The 27,386-nt window shown below is 40.1% G+C and overlaps 1 protein-coding gene across 1 annotated transcript; it reads right to left on the minus strand.

Moving 5' to 3' along the window:
* Positions 1–1,887: 1,887 nt before the first annotated feature.
* On the minus strand, positions 1,888–27,386 carry HSPH1 (heat shock protein family H (Hsp110) member 1). The gene is made up of 18 exons (XM_056328369.1): positions 27,113–27,386; positions 26,298–26,355; positions 21,044–21,184; positions 19,193–19,315; positions 17,887–17,986; positions 14,970–15,103; positions 14,240–14,484; positions 13,097–13,325; positions 12,043–12,149; positions 10,583–10,716; positions 7,687–7,892; positions 6,810–6,941; positions 5,939–6,076; positions 5,412–5,537; positions 4,763–4,870; positions 4,547–4,666; positions 3,241–3,402; positions 1,888–2,749 (listed from the first exon to the last, which is right to left on the minus strand). The coding sequence occupies exons 1-18, from the start codon at positions 27,217–27,219 to the stop codon at positions 2,549–2,551; spliced, it is 2,571 nt and encodes an 856-aa protein (XP_056184344.1). The 5' UTR covers positions 27,220–27,386; the 3' UTR covers positions 1,888–2,548.

Below are 27,386 nucleotides of genomic sequence, written 5' to 3' on the forward strand. Positions count from 1 at the left end.
GCCAGCAACCTATACCTTGCACTGCTGAGTGTTTTTCTAGTATGCTACAGCATGAAGGAAACTGCCATCCTTACTTCCCTATGACTGATGCTGACATCAAGTGAAAACACACACAAGTGATTTTCGCATTTCTCCAGTAAAAAGTAAATTAGAAAGCAAGAAATACATTAAACTGGGGGGAGGGGAGAGGAGAAAGGTCGAATCAGTGATTTCTGCTTTCATTTTTCTCCCCCTCAGGTTAAAGCACAAGCACTGTAAGAATTTAAATAAGCCATTTAATCATAAGGGATCAATCACTTACCACACCATTAGCTGTTACAAAATACTTAATGTTCCAGAAATCTGGGTGAAAAAAGAACCAAAAAACCACCAACCAGATTTGTCTGTTCTTGGTGCAGATTTCTTTTACAAAGGCTCATTAGAGGAAAATTAGAGCAGTACCTTCTATGGAGGTAACTGAATACATGACAATCCATCACTCCAGGGCCAGCAAAATGTCTTTTTGTGGATCCAGGACGAGATGTTCTGACAGAATTCTACTTTAAATGTCTCTACGAAGTTCTCTGATCAGACTAAGCTTCCTGCTATGGCACCCCACTTATTTTGCAATGTAAGTTTGTATCTTTTATGGTGCTAGAACAGTGATTTCCATTTCAGCAATCATCTAAGCAAGCAGTTGTCTGTTCCAAAAACTTAACCCTTGACACTACCACTCTATTGGTACCAACACAGAAGTACGCTTCCACACTGCAAACATGGTTTTGAAGTCTGGCCTGACCTCCTTAGGTCTAGGTCTAGGAAAAGGATGGGGAACAACCAAAGTACTCTTAGTGTTGCCTATCACATACAATTGCCATATGAACAGTAGAGGTAAAAGCAGCCAGTAATGGGATTCTGCATTCTGATAATCCAGCTGCTTAGTTAGTACAGAAAATTGGGCACTGCCGTGGGAAGCTGTACACACTGTAGCATTGCTCCCGCCCCTGGCTGTGAGAAGACTTAGGGTGCTGTTAAAACACCAGCTAGAAGAAAAACACTTACCACAAATAGGATTAGTTAGCCCTAGAAAGCACCAGTCCCCACCTGTCCTCCCTCTTCAGTAGCTCCAGTAGGACTAATTTATCTTTTCTCCCTTGAGTTTTGTTGCTGCAGACAAAATGCTGCTGGAGCCACATCAACTTTAAAAATAAAAAAATCCTTTGCATTTAGAGACAATCTTCCAGCATCTGGTGTCACGTGCTTAATATATATGGGGCCTATGCTCCAATATATAGCAGAGATAACACCCTTTGGAATATGCTTCCAAGAAAAATCCTTCCCTCAGTACTTCAGGTGCCCAATTCATTAATGTAATTTGGTGTCTAAAGCAGAGGATACAAGCCATCTCTTTCAGCATCCTCCTCTGCTCCAAGCACGAGGAATTCTTAATTTTTAAAACCTTTACCCAAGGTCTAACCAGAGCCACTTGCTCAGCAGAATGGGCTGAAATCTCGTTTCACCATTTCAGTTTAGTCTGTAATAAAAGGCAGCAGAGCCTGGCCTAAGAATTCAGCCAGGTTTTAACATCCAATTCTGAACTGCAGATTATTGTCACTAAGCTATAGGGTTCTGTGAGTTACAAATTCTGTCCTATGCTTTAACATCTGTGAAGCTTCCAGGTTTTCAGGTGTGTACAACCCACAGGGCAAGGAAAAGAAACAGGCATAACTCATTAAGCAGCTGAGTTACATTCAACTCGCTGCACAACTCTTCTGTGCTACATGTGTGAGTTTTAAGCCTTTTTGACTCTTGGGCACAGGAACACAAAGCAATGGCTTGTCAAACTGTGAAAAAGGCAACACTTACACCAGAAGTACTGAAAACAGTTAAACCCAACAAGTCAGGAGATATCAGTAAAATGAACTTTATTTTAAAGCTCATTAAAAAGCTTCACAATAACACTAACAGAATTAGCATTTCCTTCATTTTATGTACCCCACATGAAAAATGTATTGTTTAGCAAGAGATGAAACGTAAGCGTTTCTGCATGCTACTAACACATTTCACCATCTTATCAGATAATAAGTGCTTTGGACTGCAATAATTAAAAACCTTAGAACAGAAGTATTTCTTCTGGAAAGTCCTTATGAACGGGACAGACACTGGCTTTTTATTGACATACCCAATCAGATGTCCAGACGAAAGAAAACTACCTTGGCATCTACAAATGCCTACGAAGGTTTCGATTACAACCTTTTGAAGGAGCAGTATATTTCAGAGCAAGGGCTTCTTTTCATCTTTAGTGATGCACACTGTTAAATACTGCACAGAAGCTTAGTATGAACTCAATTCCACAGGAATCTGAAAGTTACCAAGGCAATTTTCCTTTTAGGATAGTCATGACCAACACTATTACTATTCTTCCTCCCATAACACAACATATTCCAGACAAGTCTTAAGAAAAAAATATAAATAGTTCCCAAAACAATGCATTCCCACCCCCCATTACATACGACAGCAAAAATATCTTCTGTCATGGGATGAAATAACTTGCTGCAAGTGCAGTGGTTTAGTCCAAGTCCATGCTAATGGTATTTTGATCGCTTGGATGACATTCACCATTTTGTTGAGGCATTTCAGAATTTTTGTCATCTTCTCCCATGTCTTCAGTTTTATAATCGCTCCGTTCATTTAATGGGTTTTCTTCCTTAGGAGAGTCAACTTTTGGTTTTGGTTGTGTCACAACAGGTTCACAGACATTGTTTAACTCCTAAAAGTAGGGGAAAACACGTGGTCAGAATAGACATTAAGGACCCAGCCAGCAGTCTCTCTCCTGTGAAGAGACCTGTGCCCAAAAGATTTGAAACTTGCTTCTGTGTGTTTCCCCGAGTCCAAACTGACAAGTACTTACTGTACCCTGAAATAAACTGGTCTACTTTCTCAAGGTCTGCAAGCAAACTTCTTCAATAATATTTTGTATTTCACACAAGTTTTTTTCTAAGACTATTTTGGGCCTACCAGTAACACTGAAAAACAAGCTGAGTGTTTAAGGTGACTGAAAAACAAAATGTCAATAAGCTCCAGAGAATTATATACTGTATAGTACAGCTTCTCTGCTTTGCACTGAATCTCCCTCTGTCCATACTTTCCAACCACCTTTTAAGAACACCAGAGCAGCAAGATGAAATTGGGGGAAGAGGGAGACAGATACCAGTCTAGTTTTAGAATCAGCCTCTAAAATTAGTTTCCTTCAGTACTTACCTGTAGCTTTGCCTTAATTTCACTTGAACGCACAGCTGGATCCTGATCTAAGCTCTTCTTCGCTTGTGCACTCACAGCGTTATTCATCCACTCTATCATTTCACTAACACACTTCTCTACTTTCATCATTTCCATTTCATCGATATGAATGTATTTCTCATCCTGCCCAAATACAAGTGTTTTATATTAGTTAGTAATGTCAAGTTTACTGTCATCAAGTTATGCCAACAAGACTATCCCAATTACCAACAACTTATAAACTTTACTGATTTTCAAAATGGTTGGCCACAAGACAGATCTGTTATAGTGAGAGACAAGAAATACAGATATCAAAATAAAAGCTTCCTTTGCCCAACAGTCAAACAAACCTAGTTCACAGAGGGAACACTGCGTGACCTGTTTGTGAAGCTTCTGAAGTAAAACATTCTTAACAAAAACATCACCTCCCTCCTGGACATTCTTACATAGGCCCAAGGTAGTTTAGACATCACAATTCTGCTGTACACAGAAAGGATCAGAGTTGTACGACTTTAGGAGCATTCCCTACAATGCCACAGTTACACGATTAACTGGTGTCAGGAGAAGTACCTACCCAGCAACGCAACCTATGTTTACTTAAGAATACTAAACATGGTTTCAAGTCCTAAATGTACTATTTTCCATGATGCTGGTTATTTCAAGAATGTGTAATGCTACTGAGTGACTTCACTTAATAACTATTTTGTAGTCTATAGCTACAAGGACATAACTGTGTCTAATGCAAGCCTCAATCTTAAACTGAATTAGCCTGAGTGTTGTGAGCTGCCCTATTAACTCACAAAGTTGAAACCCAAGGAGAAAATTTTCAAAGGTGTGAATGCTTATCAAGAAAGTAATCTTCAAATACCAATGGCAAAAAAAAAAAAGGCCAAACACCCATATATAATAAAGCTGGATGTTTTAGTTTATCCTGAGTAGCTTTTACGTTACTGCTTTTCACCATGGCAAAAATTCTTGCTCCCAAAAGAACTAGAAGATCACACTTCTAAAAAGAGTCAGATTAGCTTTTAAAAGATCAAGAATCAGACCACAGCCTAACCTTCACTCTTTATAAGAATGTCCCTTTTGACCTGAAAACATCCAAACTGAAGATATGACATACTGTGCAAGATTCTTTGAGTACTGGGAAACATTTGCGGTGTTAAATTTCTGACCTATATAACAGTTGATTGCAGCTCATCTGAAAGTGAATTTGAAGGCTCTGCCAGCTGGTGAGCCTCAGTGAAACACTATGTGGTAAAAAAAAAGTTACTTTGAGACCACTTACTTTATTCCTGAACTCCCCAGCTATCGTAGCATAATACTGGAGCCTGTGTCCCAATTCTTCTAACAGCTTTGGTCGTTCTTCTGCTTCTTGATAGCGCATTTGAATTGGAGTACCCAATTTCTAGAAAAAGCAATTTGTATGTTATATGATCCATTAACACTTCTTAACATAGTTTTTTTGCAATATTTTGAATTTTGGGCATACTAAGAGACTTACCTTTAAATCCTCCAATTTGTCTACATACACCTGCTTAGCTTCGTCCTCACCCTCTTCATACAGCCAGCCTTCTGTCTCTGTTAGGAGTGCAGAGAACCCCTGCAGATCCTATGTGCCAACATGTCAAACATCAAAATATGCACCAATTGACTGTGTTTGTCTTACAGTAATAGGACACTGGCAAATATACACATTAATTCTTAGCCTCCTACACAAATATTACATTTCTACTGCAGCTTTTGCCTACTAAGTAAGTCACTCAAACGACACCAGCTTCTGAACTGAAAACCACATAAATCTACAACATAGGTAGCATTTATATATAGTCTTTTTATCCTTGACTAAACTAATGCTTGGGGTACAGTTTTAATTCACATTTTTGGTTAAGGATACAGCAACACAGCTTCTCCTTCTAGTCACCAATTTTATTTGGAAACAAAGATTTAGCTTGTTTGTGACAAAATTTATTGTCAATGATATATACCATTTCCTAAACCTGAACCTAACTCTGGATCACTCCCAGCCATAATTCAAATGAGTTATGGTTTTCAGCTGTTTCCAGGATGACTATGAAAAAGCTTGACCAAGGAATATAGAATAGGTATTTGGTATCAGTATTTTCAGAGACGCTCCTGAAACCATAACCTACCTTTTCACAAACAAATTTCTCATATGGTCCAGACAACTTGTCCCTGAACTCATACACATATTCCTCCACTGCATTCTTTGCATCATTTCTTTCTTTCTCCAGTTTATCTTGCATAATCATCTTCCCCTGTGTAACCACAGAAAATATTAAAAACACCTATGTTCAAACAGCATTCTGCAAATCACAGCTCCTGTAAAACACAGTAATCTCCCACAAGCCTCTGCTCATGTAACTGTTGGAATTCACTGCTACGCAGTAGACTCATCCAAGGAAATGGGTTGCACTTCTCTGAATTACAACAGCTTGAACCAATCTGTGACGTCATCCCACAGATCAGTGCTCTCACACTATGGCTATAGATAATTCAATCTTTCTGATTAACATTTGTCAGTTATGTATTAAAAGTTAGCTTGCTGTAAATAGAGTCCACGCTCGAGGGTTACAGTGTAAGATCAGAGGGTGGCTTACAAAGCAGATGAATGGTTAATAACTGCAACCAAGAAAGCAGTATAACCACACTAACTCACCTCTGTTTCAATATACATATTGAGGAGATCCTTTCCTAACTGCCAAACCAAGTTCGCTTCAATAGGTAGTTCCACATTCTTCACTTTTATCTTGGGCTTTTTAGCTTCTGGGGGCTGATCACCTTTCTTCTCATTTGTCTGAGTTGGAGAGAAGAACAATAAGATTATTTTCCTGACTTCCTTCTGATGAAGTAGCGCTATGAGTAAAGAAACATTCACAGGAAGAACATGAAGAGATTTTCTGTGTTCTTTCAGAATCTTCAAAATATACTTGTGAGGCACTTTCCTTTTGGGGATTCCACTTACTGCCCTAGTCTCCTTACAGTCTATTTCATGGACTCTAAGTACTACTGAGCTACATTTCTCAGATATATGGTGTATTTGCAGGTTTTCCAGGAGCATCCATCTGTAGGTTAGCACTTCACTAGCAATGCAGACAGTGGTAAGGTTTTAACCCAAAATATTCTTCATCCTACACAGATGAAAGAGCAAACTACTGGCAACATCATGCAGGTGTAATTTTTTCACCTAGATTATTTCCTCTTAGGTTTATGAATTCCTGATTCCAACTACTCTCAGGCATAATAAGCTTGGCCTCTAACAGCTGTTAAACAAAATGAAATGTCTGCAACCAAAACAAATTAGCTGTACAACACTGCATAAAGACAAAGAGAGACTTCTGGCAAGAATTCTTTTGCAAACTCTGTATGAAAGCAATCATGAGATATATATGTTTTTCACAACAGAAAAGGTACAAATGTGAAAAAAGTTCTGAGCAACAAGTTCCTTTTTTTCCCCTGAAATATATTACTATTTTAAAAGCTACCATTATAGAGCATAACATTTTCAACAGAGTTAAAGGGTCACTCACTTTCTTGACATCTGGGATTTTGTTTTCTTCAGAGGGAGGTTCTGATGAAGGGGGAGACTGTGACGTTTGCTGACCATCAGTTTGTACCTGGGACTGTGTTCCAGCCTCACTGTTCTCTTGCTGGATATTTTTCTGAAATGAAAGCCCAGGCACAAAGGATGTAGAAGGCGTGTGCACTTGTATTTAATAAAAGTTATAGGGCACTTCACTACTGACGCACATACCGCACAAAGTGCCCTACAAAGCATTCTGTGCACACGCAGAAACACACACGCTTTAACGGAGATACAGACTAAGTGTAGGTTCAGAAGAACTTAGTGAAAATGCTACCAGTGCCAGGCTTGCAGCATAATACTTGTGTGCATATGCTACCACTTCCTCCTACAGAAAGTGGCTTTTAATTTACTGAGTCATAGCTTTCAAGGTTTTTTTCCTTCTCAGAAAATTAAAGCACCACGTAACCATAACAATGCTGCATTATTCCCCAGCGTTCCCCTCCCCTTCAATGCTGTAGAAAACAATCCAGTTTTCCCTTTCAAAGTTTTTTTTAAACTTTACACACAAGTCCTTTAAATAGAGAACATGGATGACTAATAACGCAAACCAAGTTTTTCCATTTAGAACAGTCTGATAACTCTGACAGCTGTAAGCAACCCACCTGCTGCTATTTGGCACTTTGCCCAATAACTGCTTTCGAAATCCACCACTTTCGAGATAGCACACATTTTCTCCTATTCTTATAAAGACATTGCCTTTCCCGACAGCTATGCACATCTCAAAATTAACCTCATAAGGCGGCATTTTTCTTCCGGAGTATGTAACAGCAGAACACACTTTCATCGGTAAGGACATTCACACACATTAAAGGTCAACTTACATCACTTGATTTTTCAACAGGCCTCTGGTCCTGAGACTCCACTTCAGTCTCAACACTGACATCTTCACTCTCTTCACTTTTGGCTGGTTCTACCATGGACGCAGTGGACACACTGAAAATGCCATGAGTATTGACACGGACTTTCACTTTGACTTTAGACTTCTCACCATCTTTCTGGGCTGCCACATTCTGAATAACATACCTACCTAAATCAAAAAGAATCAATACTCACACAGTGGAATTAAATAGGTAATATTACAGAGCCAGGAAGACACCTCCTTTTTCTTCATAGAGAACACATTTTCTAAATATTCAATGAAACCTCTATGCTAGTCTCATGGTCTCCAAAATGAATACTCCAAAAAAAACCACAACCAAGAAGTATGCTGCTTTTCAGCCAACTTTACCTTACAAATCAAAAGGGAAAAACGTTTATTTTCATTATCTAGGGCAGGTTCTCCTGCCACTAGTAATACAGAGTAAATAAAAAAACCTACAAGCTTGTTCTGCCTTACTTGTGCTAGCTGTGATGCTATAGTGGGATGAAAGAAAGCTAAGCAAAGATTTAGTCTAATGCCAGTGTGTCCTGGTTTCAGCTGGGATAGAGTTAATTTTCTTCTTGGTGGCTACTGCAGGGTTGTGTTTGGGATTTGGGAACAGTGTGGTCAGGGACTTCTTTATTTCTCAGGCCTTGCCAGCAGGAAAGCTGGAGGGGCACAGGAAACTGGAAGGGGACACAGCCAGGACAGCTGACCCAGACTAGCTAAAGGGGTATTCCATACCATATGACATTGTGCTGAGTATATAAGCTGAGGGGGTTGGCCAGGGCTGCCGGTCATTGCTCAGGGACTGGTTGGGCATCAATCAGCAGGTGGTGAGCAGTTGTATTATGCATCACTAGTTTTCTTTCCTCCCTTCCCTTTAGATTTCATTCCTCCCCTTCTCCCTCCTTTTCATTATAGCTGCTATTGTTATTATTATTGTTCTTTTGGGTTTATTTTATCTCAATTATTAAATTGTTCTTAAGAACAATTAAGAAAGCCTCAAGTTTTGCATTCCTTCCCAACCCTCCTCTCCTCTGGGTGAGGGGGAGTGAGCAAATGACTGTGTGGCACTTAACACTGCATCATGGTTTAACCCCAGCTGGTAATTAAGCAGTATGTCTTTTTAATACAAATTACTGCCCAACATAGAGTATTTCTGTAAGTGTTCTTTTCAGCTTCTAACATCCATGTCAGTCTGCCATTACCTTTTACTGTAGGGCAGAACATAATTGTTTTCTAAATCCTGTAATACTTAAACATTGTGAAGCAGAGAAAGAGACAGACAACTAGTTTTAACAATAAATGAATGATCAGATCTCCCTGACATTAAGAAGAGACATTTTTCTTGCTCACTACATGGTTTTATGCCTATCACCAAAACAGTGACCTGGAGATCACAATGCTTGTATAGTTGCAAATTACAAGTACACCAATTTCATCACAGGCTGGATATATGCATGCTCACACACCCCATTTCTTCATCAATATATCTAAGCCACAAGTATACAAGTTTTTACCTGCTTACTTTATAGGCTAAAGAATGTAATTTCCACTCTTGTAAATCCAATAATAGAAGGGAGGACAGATCACAACTCCACTGGTAGTCTCATCACAACTACTAACTCACCCACTGAGCTACTAACAGATTTGTTCTGAGCAGAGTTAATCAGCAAGTGAGCTGAAACCAGTTTGCAGAACAGCAGTTAATCATCTTGTTTGTTAAAGCCACATAAATTGAACAGTCTCATATCCCACCGTCCGTCTTTATGGTAAAAGTTTACATGAAAGAAAGCCTGTTGTTTCTGTAACTGCAAAATATTGTCCTGGTTTCTAAGACATATGGTATTTGAACTAACTAATTTGAAATAACTAATTTGCTTTGAAGCAGAGAAAATAACAGATGTTTCCTGGTAGAATAATAGTTTTTGGTAACTGGTAACTTAGTGCATTAGATATCAGCTGAAATATCGGTAAATCAGATGGAGATTGTTCACCCTGTATGTTCTCCCGCCCATTTAAAGAATATTTATAAAGCTTATATTTAACACAAATTCTGGTGATACTGTATTTTAACAAACAGGACAGCTGTACTGTCAAATACTTAACCAAGATTTGTCATTTCTTCTACCACTGAAAAAACACTGTTGAGCTCCCTAACAAAACAAGCAGTTACTTGACAGCTAGCAATAGCTTTCTCTTAATTTTGCATGCAAGCATACAACACTTCATTGCATGCTTAGAATTAGAACTCAAGAGCGATTATTTCATTGGCCTGTCTTTACCATCACAGTCGTTTTCTAACCACACTATAAACTCTTTGTAATTGTCAACATTGTAATTTGTCAAAAAGGATGAAAGAGCTGCTTATAAATGGGACCTAGACAATACAGATCAATACCATAGTCTTGTGGCTGCCACTATTTCAGACTGCCTTGATTAAAACCTATTCAGCACTATACAAAACCATCGGAAAAAATAACAGGTCTTGAGTTAACCAATTGAAGTTACTTATATGTAGGAGATATTTTTACAAGTATTCCTAGATTGCTTTAGCGATAAGCAGAAAAAAAGATTAAGAAAGTTATCTTTTGCATTGATAGCTCCATTTCAGTCCTGGACATTCCACTGTAGTTTCCCCTCATTTCTTCATTGGACTGAAGTAACTTTAGGAGGCAGAAAAATAAAAGATTCAAGTTCAGTTATCTATGGAATGGAAGAATTGAAAATTGAGTGCCTCAGGCACAAACCCCCTAAATATATGTCATGTAACTGTACTGTAACACACCACAGTTGGAGGACTGATTTAAGACCAAACAATGTGAGACAAGACCAGCTCCAGGACACTTACTTACCAATTTTTGACTCAGGATATGGGACTCCATTAGGATCAGAATAAAAAGCTTCTAACTCAAATGGACCTTTCCTATAGAATGTAAGAACCTTGGAGAAAGGTACTGCATGATTTCTGCTGAAGACCTCATGAGCCCTATAATTAAGGGAAAAATACCACTTTTAGCAGATTGATTGAGCTGAAAGGCTTTGATCTAGGATCTTCAGGAAAACATCACCACGTCTTGACACATTTACCCTTCTGAACAAATCCAAGACAGACACTTCACTACTGTAAGGAAAAAATTACTGTTGTGCACTGTAAAGGAAAATTGTCCTCTTCCACTAATTTTGACTCTCAGAAGCAAATAAGTTTAGATGTAGGTGGCAATTCAGTGACAGACTATCAGCAGACCTCCAAAATCTGTTTCCTGTAAAAATATTGTTTTGAGCTTGGAATAGCATAATTTAAACCATTATTTGCACCCTTCCTCAGGTAGTCTCAAAATGCTAATTATAGCTCTGTTAATTCCTTATTCACTTTCTGTAGCTCAGTTGAGAGCCCTGACTCCAGATTATTATTCATTCCTTCATGGAACAGAAATACAAGCAGCTTTTTTCATGTTCTTCCTCTAGGGTCTGTCAACTATTATGCCAGCCTGATTTTAACTTCCAACTAAGTTTTGTCTCTTAAATGGAAGGATCTCGTCTAGGAACCTAAATATGAGAAAATAAGAGCTTCACCTAGAATGTAAACCCACAGGTTGCTCTCAGAAGCATGTGTTAGAAAAATTAGGATCTGCATCTATACAGAAAACAGACAAAAAACCAGAAAAGGCTGAATTACAAAGAATGAGAAAGGTCTGTCTATAACTCTAAACTTCCCCAAAAATTAAACTCTGACCTCTTTACATCCTAGACAGCAACTGCGTTTCCTACAGACATGGCATACTTATTAGCAGAGATGTGAGTCTTAAAAGGCACTGCAATTGCAAAAAAATCTCGTATGAAACCCTACGAGTTAACTAGTTTTTTGTTTTCAGCCAGATAACTAGCATCCATGTAAACTCACAATATTTACATAACATAGCACATAATGTTCCTACTAAAATAAGAATCCAGATAGGTGTTAGGAGTACCCTCAAGTAAAAAAGCCAGAAAGGAAACTGGGACCAGGATCCAGCAGTTCTAGTTTATTTTGTGTTCCAAAACCTGACAACCAGATAAGGGTAATGCAGGACAAGATATTGGTTGGTAGCTCATTCAATCATAATTTTTAAAAATCCTTATTTTTTTAACATTAGTTACGGTTAGAATTTCAATGCATGCCTTTACACAATCTCTGCTGTCGGCCATCTCTGGTAGATGGCCTATAGGTTTTCTGCATCAGAATGCCAAGATCCTAATTTAAATGCAACCAAGAACATTATCCTTGAATTATGAAGGCCAAAAGCTTCCCAGAACTGTAGTTTGAGCCACCTACCCTTCAGTGTCCTCTGCTTCTGTGTTCCACAACAGAGATATTGGAAATGGTGTAGCATCTGTCACAGAGAATTCTCTCACTTTAAAAGCCGGAGAAAGAATTGCACACTAAACAAAAAACAGACATGCATTAAAGTTGGTTAACTGCTCTATTCCACCCAACCCCAAGACAGCTAAACAGTTTAAACAAGAAAGAAAACTGTGTTTACTTTACTAGAACAAGAGCTAGGCAAATTTATTGATTTCAATGGACTACAACAAGAAAGCAGAAATCTCATGCAGAAGTGTTCATACCCTTTGGGTTAATGAGACTTCTAGCCTTGTTCTTATCATAGCTTGTGAAAAAAGTAACATACTAAAAGACCAGGACTGTAAAGAATGGAAGTGCTGTATTACTTAGTCCTAAAAGAGGTGGTGTTTATCTTACAGGTCTTGCTTCTTTCCCTGGAGACAACTGATTATTAGTGATGGAAAATAATTACCGAGACAGGGTAAAGAAACAAGTCAAAGAAGAGAGGGTGAAATAAGAGAGTAAGTAAAGCAGAAAAGGAAGAAGGCAGAGTGAGTAAAATACAGTTGCTTGTAAAACGTAGTTCACTAGTTGAAAACTGTAAAAAATCGTGGGGAGGGAGATAAAATCAGTCTGTTTCACATTGATGGGAAGCTGGATACCAGAAAATGCAAGCTTGCAGTGCTTTGGGGTCTCCCAAAACACTTCTCAAACATTTTGCTGATTAAAAGTATCTCTTCCCTCAACTTGACAGCGATTTAAATTTTCTTCATTGAAGATCCCTAGATCCCGTTCTTTTGAAGAGTAGAATGCTTACAGATTATACCCAGCATCAGCACTTTCAGTAAAGTACTGCACCACAGGGTAGCACTCAGGTGTTTTTAAACAGCATAGTCCCATGAAAAGACCCAGTGCATATGTATGTTACCTTGCATATTTTTAAATGGACCACTTCTGCAATGTCTCGTAACTGCTTGGCTAATTCTTCACAGAAGTGCTCTCAGGAAGTTTATCTTACATTTATCAAGTGTTGCCAGTACTATACCTGCAAAGCACAGCCCCTAGCTATGGCTTCATCTGCATTCAGTGTCATGCTGACATCCTTGCCAAAGAATTTAGCAATCCTCTCTTTGACAGCAGGAATGCGGGTTGCTCCTCCCACAATCTCTACAGCAGTTACATCTTCCACTCTCAGTTGTGTTTGTTCCATTAATGAAAGCAAAGGGATCTCTATCCTTTGCAGCAGGTCAGCACACAATTCTTCAAATTGTGATCTAAGGAAAAAAAATATGAATTAACCAAAGACTGCCTGTCCCATCACTAGGATTTCCTGGTATTTGTTTCCAACTGATACTGACTAGGTTTGTTAACTACACTGCAAACAGACCTTAAAGCTAAACCCCTGCAAGTAGACTGAAGTGACAACCATAGACAATATAGTGCATGAAAAGCTGCTTACAGATTTTCCTATGGAGTTATCAATGCAGTTACATAAGATAAAGGTATTGTTTGGGCAGGTGCTATGTATTTGTTTCTCAAGTAGAGGTTACAGATAGCATTCAGAAAACATTGATACTTCCTTTCAATTAAAAGCTGTTGCCTCAATACTGGAGGGAAGAAAAATACCCCACCAGTCTCTTGGCAGTAGTTACAGGACTAACAGCAACTGCAAATCAAGTTATGCCTGTGAGTGTGTGCAAGAGACATGGACGTAATTTACACTTGGGCCATAATCAAGTCATCCCCCATCAAGCACTGTTTCTGTCCTCCATTTCTCTGTTGATATCCACAGTACGGTACGAACAGAAAAAGGGAACAAAGCTTCAGTTGTTGCTATCTTAAGAGCAATATGGGATTTAGGTTATCTAAAACACACAGGAGGTCTAAATACGCATCCAACCCCCTCTGGGTCTGGTTTACATGCATCAACCCATGGTTTTAAGAATGTGTCATTGTACAAAAGGAATTCAAGCTTCTTAATGCATGCATTACTACACTGAAACATTGCTCAGCTAGCTGAACATTACGTTTCACAACCTTAGTTATTCTAGTATTAAAAAAATGCCACAGCTACTTAGCACCTGTGCTTAATTTAGCACAGTAAATTTCTTTCAAACACAGGAAGAAACACTCGTTTAAGAAATACACCCACCAAAGCAACTGCCTGTATTGCACACTAGGAACTCACCTGTTCATTTTTCCAGATACATCAGTATCATTCATGAAACACTCAATATTGAGGGGAATGTCAGTGCTATTTGAACTCATTAGTTTCTTCAGCTTTTCACATTCCTGATACAGGCGAAGAAGAGCTCGAACTTTTGCTTTTGGATCCAGTTTGTACTTTGATTTTATTTCTGCACTGAAGTAATCTACTAGCTTTCCATCAAAGTTTCTTCCACCTAGGAAAGGGTCAAATGCTGTACCAAGTACCTGGTTTGAAAGAACACAATTATTTAGTCTTATACTCAGTAAAAAAATCAAATTGGGCAGCAGTCTTCCAATATCAGCAAGCCTCTGCTTCAAGAAAGGCTGGGGGCAAGTCAGCCTATCCTCCAATGCACAGGCTTAAGTACTTCAATGAGCCACATCAGCCAGAAATTGCTGTTCAGTTTTACAGTAGAAGACTATGTAACTAGGTGACAATACTAAGCGCTCACAAATTAATCCATACACACATTTAGACAAAACAAACTGAATGATAGCAGTTGTATTGTATATCTTACACTGGGGTACTGCAAGGAATCTACAGCTGTTTGAAACCATGCTAATGAAATGAAGGACACAAAAATCTTAATCTTTTGACCCACTGCCACTTTCCATGCATTAAATTATTTCATAATTTAAAGACAAGGCAAGTTTACAGGCTGTTTAATTCTAATGTCTCAAACCCTTCTATTTTCATTTAATCTTACTACCTTTAGCTTACTCTTGTTGAATGCACAGGCTGATACTTGAAATGCAGAATGTCCCATATCAACAAAGACAACTATCCGTGGCTTCTCTTCAGGAGCGGGAAGGTCTTGCTTATAAATTCCGTAATTGAGAGCCACTGCAAAACAAGTGTCAGATATTATCCATGCAATCTCTAATGAGTCTCCAATTGCACGTCATCATATCCCTGTGACTGTTAAGCTACAGGATCAAGACCAGCAAGACCAATACCTGTGCAAGGTCTTACCTACGTGGAAGCTTTATTCCATCAATATATGTTATAGAATCTGAGAAGCAAAATATCCTCAGTCACATTATTTGCTCTCCAAGTGTCTAAGCACACAAAACTAAGGCGCAATAATCCTGCTGGGGCGGTCTTTACTTTGATCTGTTTATTAACAAATCTTTTTTGCTTTGCATAGTAATCAAAACCACAAATAATCTTTACAACAAAACCCAGTTTTGTATTTACAAGGAGTATTTCCCAGTCATGAAGGTTTTGTCTGAGAATGGTATAAATGGTCAGCAGAGGCTGCAAAAGTGAAGAATCTACATCTATATAGAGTATCAGGCAAGGACAGTTTGTGAAGCGCATCGAAAGTGTAAAACAGAAGCCAGTGGGGCATGTAAACGCAGGATGATAAAGTCAAAGAACAGAATACAGTTTTGAAGCAGCATTTATTCTGGATAGATAGCAGCATCAGAGCTAGACAAGAGAGTCTGATGCAGTAATTGAAGGTAAATAAACCCCTAAGAGAGTCTTGGCTGCATGGTTAAATCAGAAAGGCTGAGATTTTGGCATGAGATAGAACGTGCAAGGATGTATATTTGTGTATGACAAAAAAAACAAAATGAAGATAACAGCCAGGGTATTGAATTATCAGGCAAGACAGCTGCATTAGGGAAGGTGGTAAGGAAAGCCAGGAATATGTGCTCTAAAGAGCAACATTTTATAGTCACAAAGACATTCTCTCACTTCTGTTTCATGAAATGTATCTGTTATATCCTCGAGATCTAAATTTGACTGAAACTGTATTGGGTCTGTTCATTCTCATTGTATTTCTGAGCAGAACAAACACATTGCCCTTGTTTCTAAGCTAAAAATAAAGTTATGAACGAAACTTGGTAAGTCACAGCAGAATTTGCCTTTAGGTAAAGATTTTTCTTTCTGCGTTACTATACCTCAGGACCCCTTCCCCAAAGATATAATTAAAGATTCATACATTTAAAATATTAGAAAAACTTGGACAGTACTCATTAGTCTTGCAACGTGAAGAAGAGAATTGTAAATGTTAAGTACTACACAGTAAAGAAAGGCTGCTGGTGCTGCTAAGGGGATGAAAGGGCTATCTGCTCTTCTGGAAACCATCCATCTCAATAGTAAAGCTTCCAAAGATCCTTGCTAAAAAGTCTTGAAAAGCTCTCAAGGTTCTTGAAAGGCCAGACTGGCCTGATATGTTCTGCCAAACTAATAAAAAGGAAGTGCCAACACCTCTTCTGGCAAGACCTTTGGTTGGCTCATATCACCCCACCGTTGAAAGCCCACCTCTGAATTGGTGTGAAGGATTATTTTTGCTTTGGTACTGGAAGAGGTTGGAAAGGTACTCTCTTTTGACTGCTAAGGCTGGAAAACATTTTTTTTTTTCAGTCCTACACTAATTTCTTTCTTTATGGATACAAAGTTTCTTCATGAACACTTTGAAAATTGAATTTGAAGGTTAAAAATACAGGGCTAGATATTTGTACTTGCTCCTCCTGTCTCCAGTCACCCTAAAGATGTACAAGACCTGTATTTCAAAAGAATCCAGGCATATGGGACAAAGCCTGCCAACTGTGGGGTCCACACTTACCCCACTCAAGAATTCACACTACCACACAATCCCTGTAGCACTCTGCTTTATAAACAAAGAATTAAGCTAAAGCTAGGTGACAGAAACATGCACCTGTGGCTTTTGCAATGATACTGTCAGGCTTGCTCTGTGTTTGATGCAAATACCTAGTGCGCAATGTAAAGTTAATACTAATTAAACAACTACGTTTACTAGAAATACTATATATTACCATTTAGTTAGTCATCCGAAACCAGTTCTGGAAAAAACATTTAAGATACCACTCCATCAATACATATCTAAGACTGCTTTCTCCTTAGAATTTTAAAATTCAAAAAGCATGAATCCAGTTGGTGTGCACCAAACATGCTTGCATGGAACATTTTTCTAAAGTAACATCTCCCCTACTTACGTAACTAATGTAGGTAGTACAGGTTCTGGTACAGACCTCTACTTCCCAACCCATCCCCCAGGAACCAAGTGCTAGTTACTACACCATCTGAAAACAGGGAACAAATGCTCTCTCTCACTAAACACAAACAGAAAAACTTAAAACAAGTATTCTTACCCTGTTGTCTTAAGAAACACCAAATGAGCTCTTGGTTCTGCCAAAGTGTTTTTAGAGTTCCAAACAGATTAGCAAAGGAGATTAATTGCCTTTTTTTGGGGGTATGTGTTTTGAAGCCACAATTGCACTGACAACTAGCCTTGGAAATTACTAGGTGTTGACAATCAAGGAACTTCCTTTAGAGTGCCTAAATCCCACAGCTGTACATCGTAAGATTTCTTTCATGAAGTCTTGACAGTAAACCAAATGGACAAGTAGTCCAAGTACATGTGGTGACTTCTAAGTACATACTCAGGGAGGTAACATATCACTAGATCTCAATCTCTTCTACCTGTTCACACAGAAGACATTAAAATGAAAGACTGTAAATCAGGAAAAATGTAAAAACTTGTTGCTCTTACGTCTCATATCCAATTTTTCAAGTCAGTCCTGTTTTTTAGAGTATCTAATTGCATCCTCTATCACAACTTTCATTTGCAGAAACTGCTATTTTACCCCACTTACCTGCAGTCATGTCATTCATTAACCTAAGACAATTTAATCCAACAATCTGAGCTGCATCCAGAAGGGACCTCCTTTCAGCATCTGTGAAAAATGATGGCACCTGAAAGCAAACAGGTGAGAATGGAAAGTTATTTCCAGAAAATGAAGTATCACACCCTTTATTTGGAAGTACTCATTTAAAAATTGTATCTATTCCTCCTCTTTGAGGAGGACACATGTTCACTACAAGTCTGAACATGCAACTACTGTACTGAATCGAGACTTCAAGTATTCTCTGCAGTCAAGCTGAGACTGAATTAAATGTGCATCAGCTAGTTTACATGAGCACGTACTAGCAAGAAACAAGTTATTTGTATACAAATTCTAGGAACCTTAATTACTGGTGCTAAATGTGAAACTGGGCATTATGGAGACAGACATGGAATAACCTTAGTCAGAATTAGCAGATGTACTCCTGTCCAAGAAACTAAAGGGGAGGGGAGGCAGTGTGCAACAACACAGAAGTACAGCAATGTTACAGATGTGAGAGATGCAAAGTAGTAAGGGATAACAAATTAAAAAAATAATCTGTTTTGGCCAAAATCACTTTGGGCAAAGAGTGGTAAGAGAATCTGAATGCACATGCTGAAAACTTGCTACAGATCTCCAGCATTGGCACTGGACAATGACCTCCAGTGTCCTCAGGGAGGTAAACTACTACATCAGAGGAAGGACACTAACTTTACAGGTATTGACTGGAGAACAAACTCTTCTAATTACAGAACTAAATATTCCTAGGTGCAATGTGAGACAGACTTGTTCATAGTCACTGAAAACAGAGGCAGATGTAATTTTATACTCTGGCTTTGTGATGCAATGACTGTTCTTTATCTGAGGTCATTTTCTGTGCAGTCATAAATCATAAAAAACTTAACTTACTGAGAGGATGAAGATAAACAGACAGAAACTAAAGTTTTCAGCTGCCACAAGGTAAACCTTGATAAACAAAGGTATCTTCTATGAGTAATCAGCATGCTTAATCACAGAAACAAGATGCAGCAGAAAGGTATATACCTGGATCCCAGAAATACTCTGGGTCCAGAAGTTCAGACATCTCCAAGAGAATGAGTTCATGAAGTGGGTCAGGATCTGGAATATGGAAGAGGCCCTGGGATTTCTTTAAGTCAAAAGCTCTAAAGCTAGTTAGGATTAATCCCCCTGTAGGTGCTTATGCAGTGTTCTACTTTACTCTACATGAATAGAAACAAAATGCCCTCAATAGATGAAGTTAAATGACATAACGTTCCTGTGCAGTACAATTACTTACAGAAATAACACAGTCTGTTACTGGTTTTTTCAGGTTACTCTCTGCAGTCTCCTTTAATTTAGTCAATAACATAGCTGAAACCTGTTCCACACTGAAGATATGCTCCTCATCCATGTACATGACCTGGATAGAATAAATAGGTAAAAATAATTCCATTGTTTCAACTGGAGGAAAAATTTACATTTAATGTTTTTTGATGCACTGCTGACTAACATCAATCATGACATGTTTCATTATTTCATTACAGAACTTCACTTTACAATTTAATTTCCCAGTTGAGTGTCTACAGAAGCAGTAATTCCATTTTCACAGACTTAAAACATCAAGAACCGTATCAACTCTAGAAGAAAATGGCTAGGAAGTGATTTAAAGAGTGACACATGTCTAAAGTGTCTCTAAAGCTAGACATGATCACACAGTATTCTGCAAAAAATTAAAAACAGCCATCAATTTTCAGACTGCTGCCAACTGCAAAAAAGTCCAAAATTACTTGCTATTTTCTGTTGAGATTTTTATGCTTGTGCTCAAATATGTGAAGAACTGTTGCACAGTTCACCTATGCACATAAAACTAAAAGCTTAAGATTAAGCTCAGCAAAAAGAAATCTGTTGCTCCCTTACCAAGAAATTGTTCTTGAATCACCACTTTTCTGTGTAAGAGTAAGTGGGCAGTGATGAAGCAAAGGAACATGTTACAATTGAGTCTTGAAAACAGCATTTGTCTTTTATTCACATCAGTCTAGTTTGGGGAAAGATTAAGCATTTCAGTTCTAATAGAAAAACTGTTCTCTAAACATCCCAGTCTTACTGAATGTTACTGAAACAATTCTTAAAACTTTATCCACAGTTAAACAGAAAAACCCACTAATTTGTTCTCCAAACAGCCTGAGAACAAAGAAGAAATAGCCTAATAGTGGCAAAACAGTGCTACTTGGTTTCTCATACAGGAAGAGACTCTCAAACACACTGTAAATAAAGTTCACATTTCATTGTAATTTGTCTGAACTTACCCATTAAGCTCAAGTCACAAATAATGTAAGAAACAGCATCTCCTCTTTTTGTAAAGCTTGACTGCTCTTCTGGTCAGAATTATTTCTAATGTATAATCTCTTCTGTAATTTATTCATTACCTAGGCTGGCTACATACTGAATTGTTGAGGCACCAGCTCAAGGCATGGAGAAAAGCAGCAAACTAAATGCACAGCTCTAAGTTAGGGTCTTCATTAAAGAAGCAGCATCATGCTATGCCAGCAAGGCTTCATTATTGATATTTTTAACTACCTCACTAAACGAATACAATGTTACTAACTGCATCTATTCTAGGAAAAGCTAACATTTTATCAGAAAACTCCTTGAAATATAAGCAAGAATCAAACCTGCAACATGGTACAAACTGGTTTTGAACATCTGTTGCAAGTAACTTATGCCAGGCAGTCCACTAAAACATGTCACTCATTTACAGCAATTATTATAAAGAAGAATTCATACTACTTTATAAGGATTTTGTAAGCATGTAACTGTTGCAATACATTCCACATAAATGTGAGAAAGGTTAATACTTCAAAGCAAAACCATATGACCTCATAATTATCCTAGCAGTTTTTCTGCTGGGATGTCTGAGTTGAATGTACAATTTGCCAACAGGGAAGCTCACATTTCAGCAATTACTCACATATGGACCTTAATTTGCTAGTTAACATCCGCTGTTTAAAGATGAAGCTGCTCTTCAACAGAAAAGTTAAAGAATATCTTTAGGGTTAATTAAAAGAAACCCATATTTTCATGATTAGGTGCCGAGAAATAAAATTTTACATTTAACTATATAACCCCAAAAAATAGACGGCAAATTTACCTTTACTCCAACTCCACCATTCTTCATGGGAACCAAATCATAGCTCAACTTCTCTTTTTCCTTCTGAACAAAAGGATCATTAAATGCACGGCCATGGAATCTCTTGAAGTTAGATACCGTGTTGTGGGCATGAGTAATTTGCTGTAAAGAAATACAGGATATTTAGAAATCCACTCATTTAACCAGCTATGTTCAGTGCTGGTCTGTAAGCCTCAAAGCATCAGTCAAGTTTTAAGACAACTGGTCAGATCTGCATCTGTAACACCTGTAATTACTATCTGGTACTTGATATCAGCTCATTACTACAAAAGATTATAGGACTCAGACAGATACCTAGAGACCATTACTAATTAATTATTACAAGGATTATACAATTATCTCTAAAATCTTGAGGCAATCAGGTGAGCAATAACAGGATCTTACAGTGCCTACTGCTTTAGTCACCTAATTTGGAATCACAGAATCATTTAGGCTGACAAAGACCTTTAAGATCATTGGGTCCAAAAATTAACCCAGCACTGCCAAGTCCACCACTAAACCATGTTCCTAAGCACCACATCTGTGCATTTTTTAAACACCTCCAGGGATGGTGACTCAACCAACTTTCCTGACAGCCTGTTCCAATGCTTGACAAGCCTTTCAGTAAAGACACTTTTCCCAATAGCCAATCTAAACCCCCCCAGCACAGCTTGAGACCACTTCTTGCCCCATCACTTCGTAGTTGGGAGAAGAGACCAACACCCACCTGCCTGCAACCTCCCTTCAGATCACTATAGAGTGATAAGGTCCCTCCTCAATCTCCTCCTGTCCAGACTAAATTCCAGTTCTCTCAGCTGCGCCTCATCAGACTTGGGCTGCAGACCCTTCACCCTTCTGTGGACATGCTCTGCCACCACTACACCCCTCTTGAAGAGTGGCCCAAAACTGAACACAGGATTTGAGATGCAGCCCCACCAGTGCCACTTGAGTACAGAGGGACAGTCACTGCCCTGGTGCTGCTGGCCAGTTTCGGATACAAGCCAGAAAGCTACTGGCCTTCTAGTCCACCTGGGCACACGGCTGGCTCATATCCAGCTGGCTGTTGACTGACACCCTCAGGTCTTTTTTTGCCAGGCAGCTTTCAAGCCACTTTTCCCCAAGCCTGTAACATTGTGTGGCATTGTTGTGGCCCAAGCACAGAATCGAGCATTTCTCCCTGTTGAGACTCACGCCACTGGACTCTGCCCACTGATCCAGCCCACCCAGACCCCTCTGCAGAGCCCTTCCTACCCTCAAGCAGATCATTGTCCCACAACTTAGTGTCATCTTCCAGCTTTCTAAGGGCGCACTCGATCCTCTCAACTAGATCATTGATAAAGAGATTGAACAGGACTGGCCCCAGCACTGAGCCCTGGGGAGCACCACTTGTGACTGGCCACCAGCTGGATGTATCTCCATTCACCACCACTCTTTGGGCTCGGCCAGCCAGCCAGCTTCTAACCCAGCACAGAGGACACACATGCAAAGTATGCACAGCCCACCTCTCCAGGAGAATGCTGTGGGAGACTATATCAAAGGCTTCACTAAGGTCCAGGTAGACAACATCCACAGCCTTTCCCTCATCCACTAAGCAGGTCATCTTGTTGTAGAAGGAGACCAGGTTTGTCAAGGAGGACCTGCCTTTCATAAACCCATAATGGCTGGTCCTGACCACCTGGTTGTTCTCTACGTGCAACGTAATGGCACTGAAGATGACCTGCTCCACAACCTTCCCCTGCACCGAGGTCAGGCTGACAGGCCTGTAGCTCCTCAGATCCTCCTTCCTGCCCTTCTTGTAGATGGGCATCACATTGGCCAACCTCCAGTCAACTGGGACCTCCCCAGTCAGCCAGGACTGCTGATAAATGATTGAAAGTGGCTTGGTGAGCCCTTCCATCAGCTCCCTCGGTACCCTCAGGTGGGTCCCATCCAACCCCATAGACTTGTGTGTGTCTAAGCAGTGCAGCAGGTCACTGACCATTTCCCCTTGGCTTGTGGGGGCTTCATTCTGCTCCCTGTCCCTGTCTTCCAGCTCAGGGGGGCTGGGTACCTGGAGAACAACTGGTCTTACTGTGGAAGACTGAGGCAAAGATGGCATTAAGTACCTCAGCCTTTTCCTCATCCTTTGTCACTATGCTTCCCCCCACACCCAATAAAGGATGGAGATCCTCCTTTGCCCTCCTGATGCTAATGTATTTAGAGAAACATTTCTTTATTGCCTTTTAAAAGGCAATAAAAGGTTCCCCAGTTCAGGAAATCCTGCTGTGCACACTGCTGGAGCACTCCACTGCCAGTCCTGCTGGGACCCGAGCTGCTTGCCTTGGCAACCAAGTGATAGAATTTAGACAGAATTCAAACAATTAAAGATAGGAGCCAGCTTCACAAGTAGTTGCAATGCTTGTGAACTGGCACTCCAATCTCAGCCACAGCACCTTCAGCTGTTCACTTTAAAACCCATTACATTGAAGTGCAAACAAATGTTTATGCAGTTACTAAGTTTCACACTAATAAGTCTCCCCACATATTTCACCCTCCCCCCCTCACCCTGTACTTTGAAACCATGTCAAATTCTTGCACCAGAGCAAAGAAGGATACAGCACACAGACAACAACAAGAAACTTGACACTTTTTTGGTAACAACTGCAGCTCAAAGGACATGCTAAACTACAATGCAAGCTCCCCTCAGAACCAACTGTTCTGGAACAGCACTCATTTATCAATAATACAATGCAGAACAGAAACTAGACCAGCCTAAAAGAAATACTGCAAGTTATGTCAGAGCAGAATTAATCCCATTCTATTGGAGAGAAGCATGGTGTTCTCTCCAGAACATATTTAGGCAGGCACCAACAGATCGCATGGTAACTCAAATGATAGGCATACTAGGGAATGTTTCTAGCATTCACCACCTTCAAGGAAAGCATCAGTTTCTTATTGCATGCAAAATTTCCTTTCCATCATGGAACTGAAGAATTTGGGCTACATCTTGTATTAGAAAAATATGCAACTATGGCAGTTCAACAGAAAAGCTCCCTGACAAAAGGAGCAAGCTATATCCATATATTAAAGAGTAATTTTCAGATAGCTGTGTGTGTGGAAAGAAAGATGTCACATGCAAATCCCCTACTGGGAATCATCCTTGGTTTATTCTAATCACCAAACAGTGCCCTGCATTACTAGTAAGAGCACAGGTTAGTACAGGCTAAAAATCACGCCAGGAACTATTCCAGTAGTTTAATGCAATAGAGTATTTAGGTTCCTGTGTGCAAGATCGTTTCCCAGCACAGATTCATTTATTTGTAGAGCTGTAAGTTCAGAATACTTACTTGATTGCTACGTAATTCAGAGCTGTAGTGCTGAAGAACTTAGAAGCACAAATTATTACCATGCAGTGGGCAGAGAAGCACACATTCTGGTAGCTTTTATAGCCTAATTTAGAATTAACCTCAGAGCCTTTTCTAAAAGAACAACCTTCAAATATTTTTAGACTAATTGTATGCCATTAGGTCTGCAGCATATTTTAGTATCTTCCCGCTTAGTCACAATTACAAAAGCTGAGAATTATGGTCTGTTAACTAATACACTGTCCTCATCTCCAATGCTACCAGTAACCTAAAGGAAAAAAAATTCTTTGATAATTTGCTCCAACAGCAGCTCCTCAAGTGTTAAAGTAAGAGAGCACCTCTGAGTATTACAAGCTCTCTTACACAGAAGTCAGTCAAAAATCCTGGCTTTTTTCTTCTGTTTTGCATTGGGCTTGTTTTTGGTTTTGTTTTTTTTTTTTTTAAAACTAAACCTTGTTCAAATGAAAGGGATCACTTTACTCCTTGATTTAAGTACCTGCTACACTGTAGGACAGTGAAAATACAACTCTTAGTTGTTTATGTCAAGAAACTTCTACACTGATGAAAGAAGCATGATTTAGATCTCAGATGGTCAGCCAAGCTGGACCACTTACAGCAAGAGAAATAAAATGATAAAGGATTTCAGAGCATTTAAGTATCACATTCTTTTCTTCTGGCAAAAATACTGTTTCAACTGGTAGGACAGCCAAGCATGAAAGACTCAATATATTAACATCTTATAAAAGTTTAGTCTGAAGGCAACTGAAGTTACAGGTGGCCACTACTGTAAATACATGCAATCTGAAAGACAACCTACTCCACTTTCAGCTTAGCTCACATTTTCAACAGCATTTTCTGGAATAACCTAACAATACTGAAGCACACTTGAGAGTACATAAGATTCAGATCACTTGTTTTAAGTAACAACTCTTTTCTGTACAATGATGAATCATACTAGTTTCTGAGTTGAAATAGTGGAAGCAGTCAAATAAACAAAAAAGCAATGCTAAAATGAAATTTAAGGAAAAGACACAAGCACATATACTTAACTCAGTATTCCAAATTTTAACCTGTAACTGGAAGTATATGTGTGCTTGTGAACATGTAACATGTACTGCCATGGCTGTTCAAAATTAAGAGGGAAGCTACTACAGTGTGGAAAAAAGCGCCTCCTTTAGTGCTCTCTCCATGGAAACTCACTGCAGTCCTTTTACTACTACATGAGATCTACACAGGCCAGCGGAGGCTGCACACTTGTAACCAGCAGCAGTTACATTAACCTAAGGATTTATTTAACCATTACATTTACTTATTCTAAAATTTGTCAAAATTTAGCTTTCCTTCTACATTGAAAATACTACTTAAATGAAGAAGGCATTCAATCTTTCAGAGCATCTCAATAAGAAAAACCCCAGAACAAAAGTAAGGGCTTATATCTTCAAAGACACAGGCACTTTTATGGTATATACCTGTTAATGAAACCAAAGGTAGTAAGGTACCTAAATAGCTTTAAGAATCTGAGCCCAGACTCTCCCTTTGCATCTAATTTTAAGAAACTATACACAGCATTTAAAATGTTTTTCTTCAAGCGCAAGGAAAATCCTACATATAACCATAAGGAAAAGAAAACCAATACGCTTAAGTTGTCAGAAAAGGAACAGGTTCAATTGGAAAATACTACCATTAATGAAAGACAGAGCAGCAACATTCTAGCAAAACCATCCTGCATTTCTCTGAAGGAAGCATAGTGCAGCATTTCTAAAAATGCTTGAAGGAAAATAAAGTTGTTTGTTTTAAACTACGGCAAGCCAACTGCCTTCACTGTCACTGTCACTTGAACGCTTTGCATAGGCCGATTTGCTGTTATGCCCAAACGCCAGGAAACAACCTACCTGGTTTTTAGCTGAGACACCAATAGCTCTGTTTTTGGATCCAAACGAAACCACCGATCTGAAAAGAAAAACAGGCTAATGAACTCTGTACTGACCACAAACCCAACAGAGTTCTATCACAAATACGTTTTCTACAACTACAAATAAAACACCAAAGTCTTCCCGTTGAAGCACCGTTCTTGAGCTTGCAGGAAACCTCTACAAGACACCTGCCAAACTCAAAGTCGGCTTGAACGCAGGACTTTCCACGATGGTTTATCTGAACAGTTACACACGATGGTCACCCTTAAGAGCCCACATCCACACTACACCTTACCCATCCGTGTCTGGCTGCTCGTAACTTTACAACTAACTCCCGCCTTGCGCCTGCGGCTTTCTCCAGCTGACCTCAGACCATAGGAGAGCTGCTCGGGGGCAGTTACAGAAGCCCACCGGACGGCGAGGGGGGATGGGTGGCTGCGTCTGCGTGTTCCCCTGTCCCATTTAAAGCGGGCTGCCCCGGCAGAACCAACCCTGCCCGCAGCCGCCAGCCTCCCCAGCCCCCGCGCCGCGGGCCAGCCCCCCTTCCCCCCCTGTGCCAGCGCCCGCAAGACACGCTGCCCGCGCCGCCTCACAGGGGCCCGCAGCCGCCCAGCGCCTGCCCTCCCCGCAGGGGGCCGTGAGCAGGCGGCGAGCGCCGGGGGACGCGCTGGCCCCACAGCGGGCGGGCGCCCCCCCCCGTCTGGAAGCTTCCAGTACGTTCCACCGCAGGCTCCCCACCGCCAGCCATCGCCTGGCCCCTGCCCGCGGGAGACCCCGCAGCCCCCCGCACTCACGGCGTGCACCGGTCGCTGAACTCGTTGGCGACGGTCTCGATGCCGCCGGCCCGCGCCACGGCGATGTAGCAGCTCTGGAAGCCCAAGTCGAAGCCCACCACAGCCATGGCCCCGCCACCGGGGGGGGGGCCTCCGCCCCGGCTCGCTCCCGGCGCTGCTGCAGCCACCGGCCCCGGTACGGCGAGCGCGGCGGCTCCGTGCGCAGACGGAAGAGGAGGGCAGCCGGCACCGCCGCTTTAAATATGACAATGAGACGAAGTTTCCAGAAACTGCG

Source organism: Falco biarmicus, chromosome 2, assembly GCF_023638135.1.
Source record: "Falco biarmicus isolate bFalBia1 chromosome 2, bFalBia1.pri, whole genome shotgun sequence".
Taxonomy (NCBI): domain Eukaryota; kingdom Metazoa; phylum Chordata; class Aves; order Falconiformes; family Falconidae; genus Falco; species Falco biarmicus.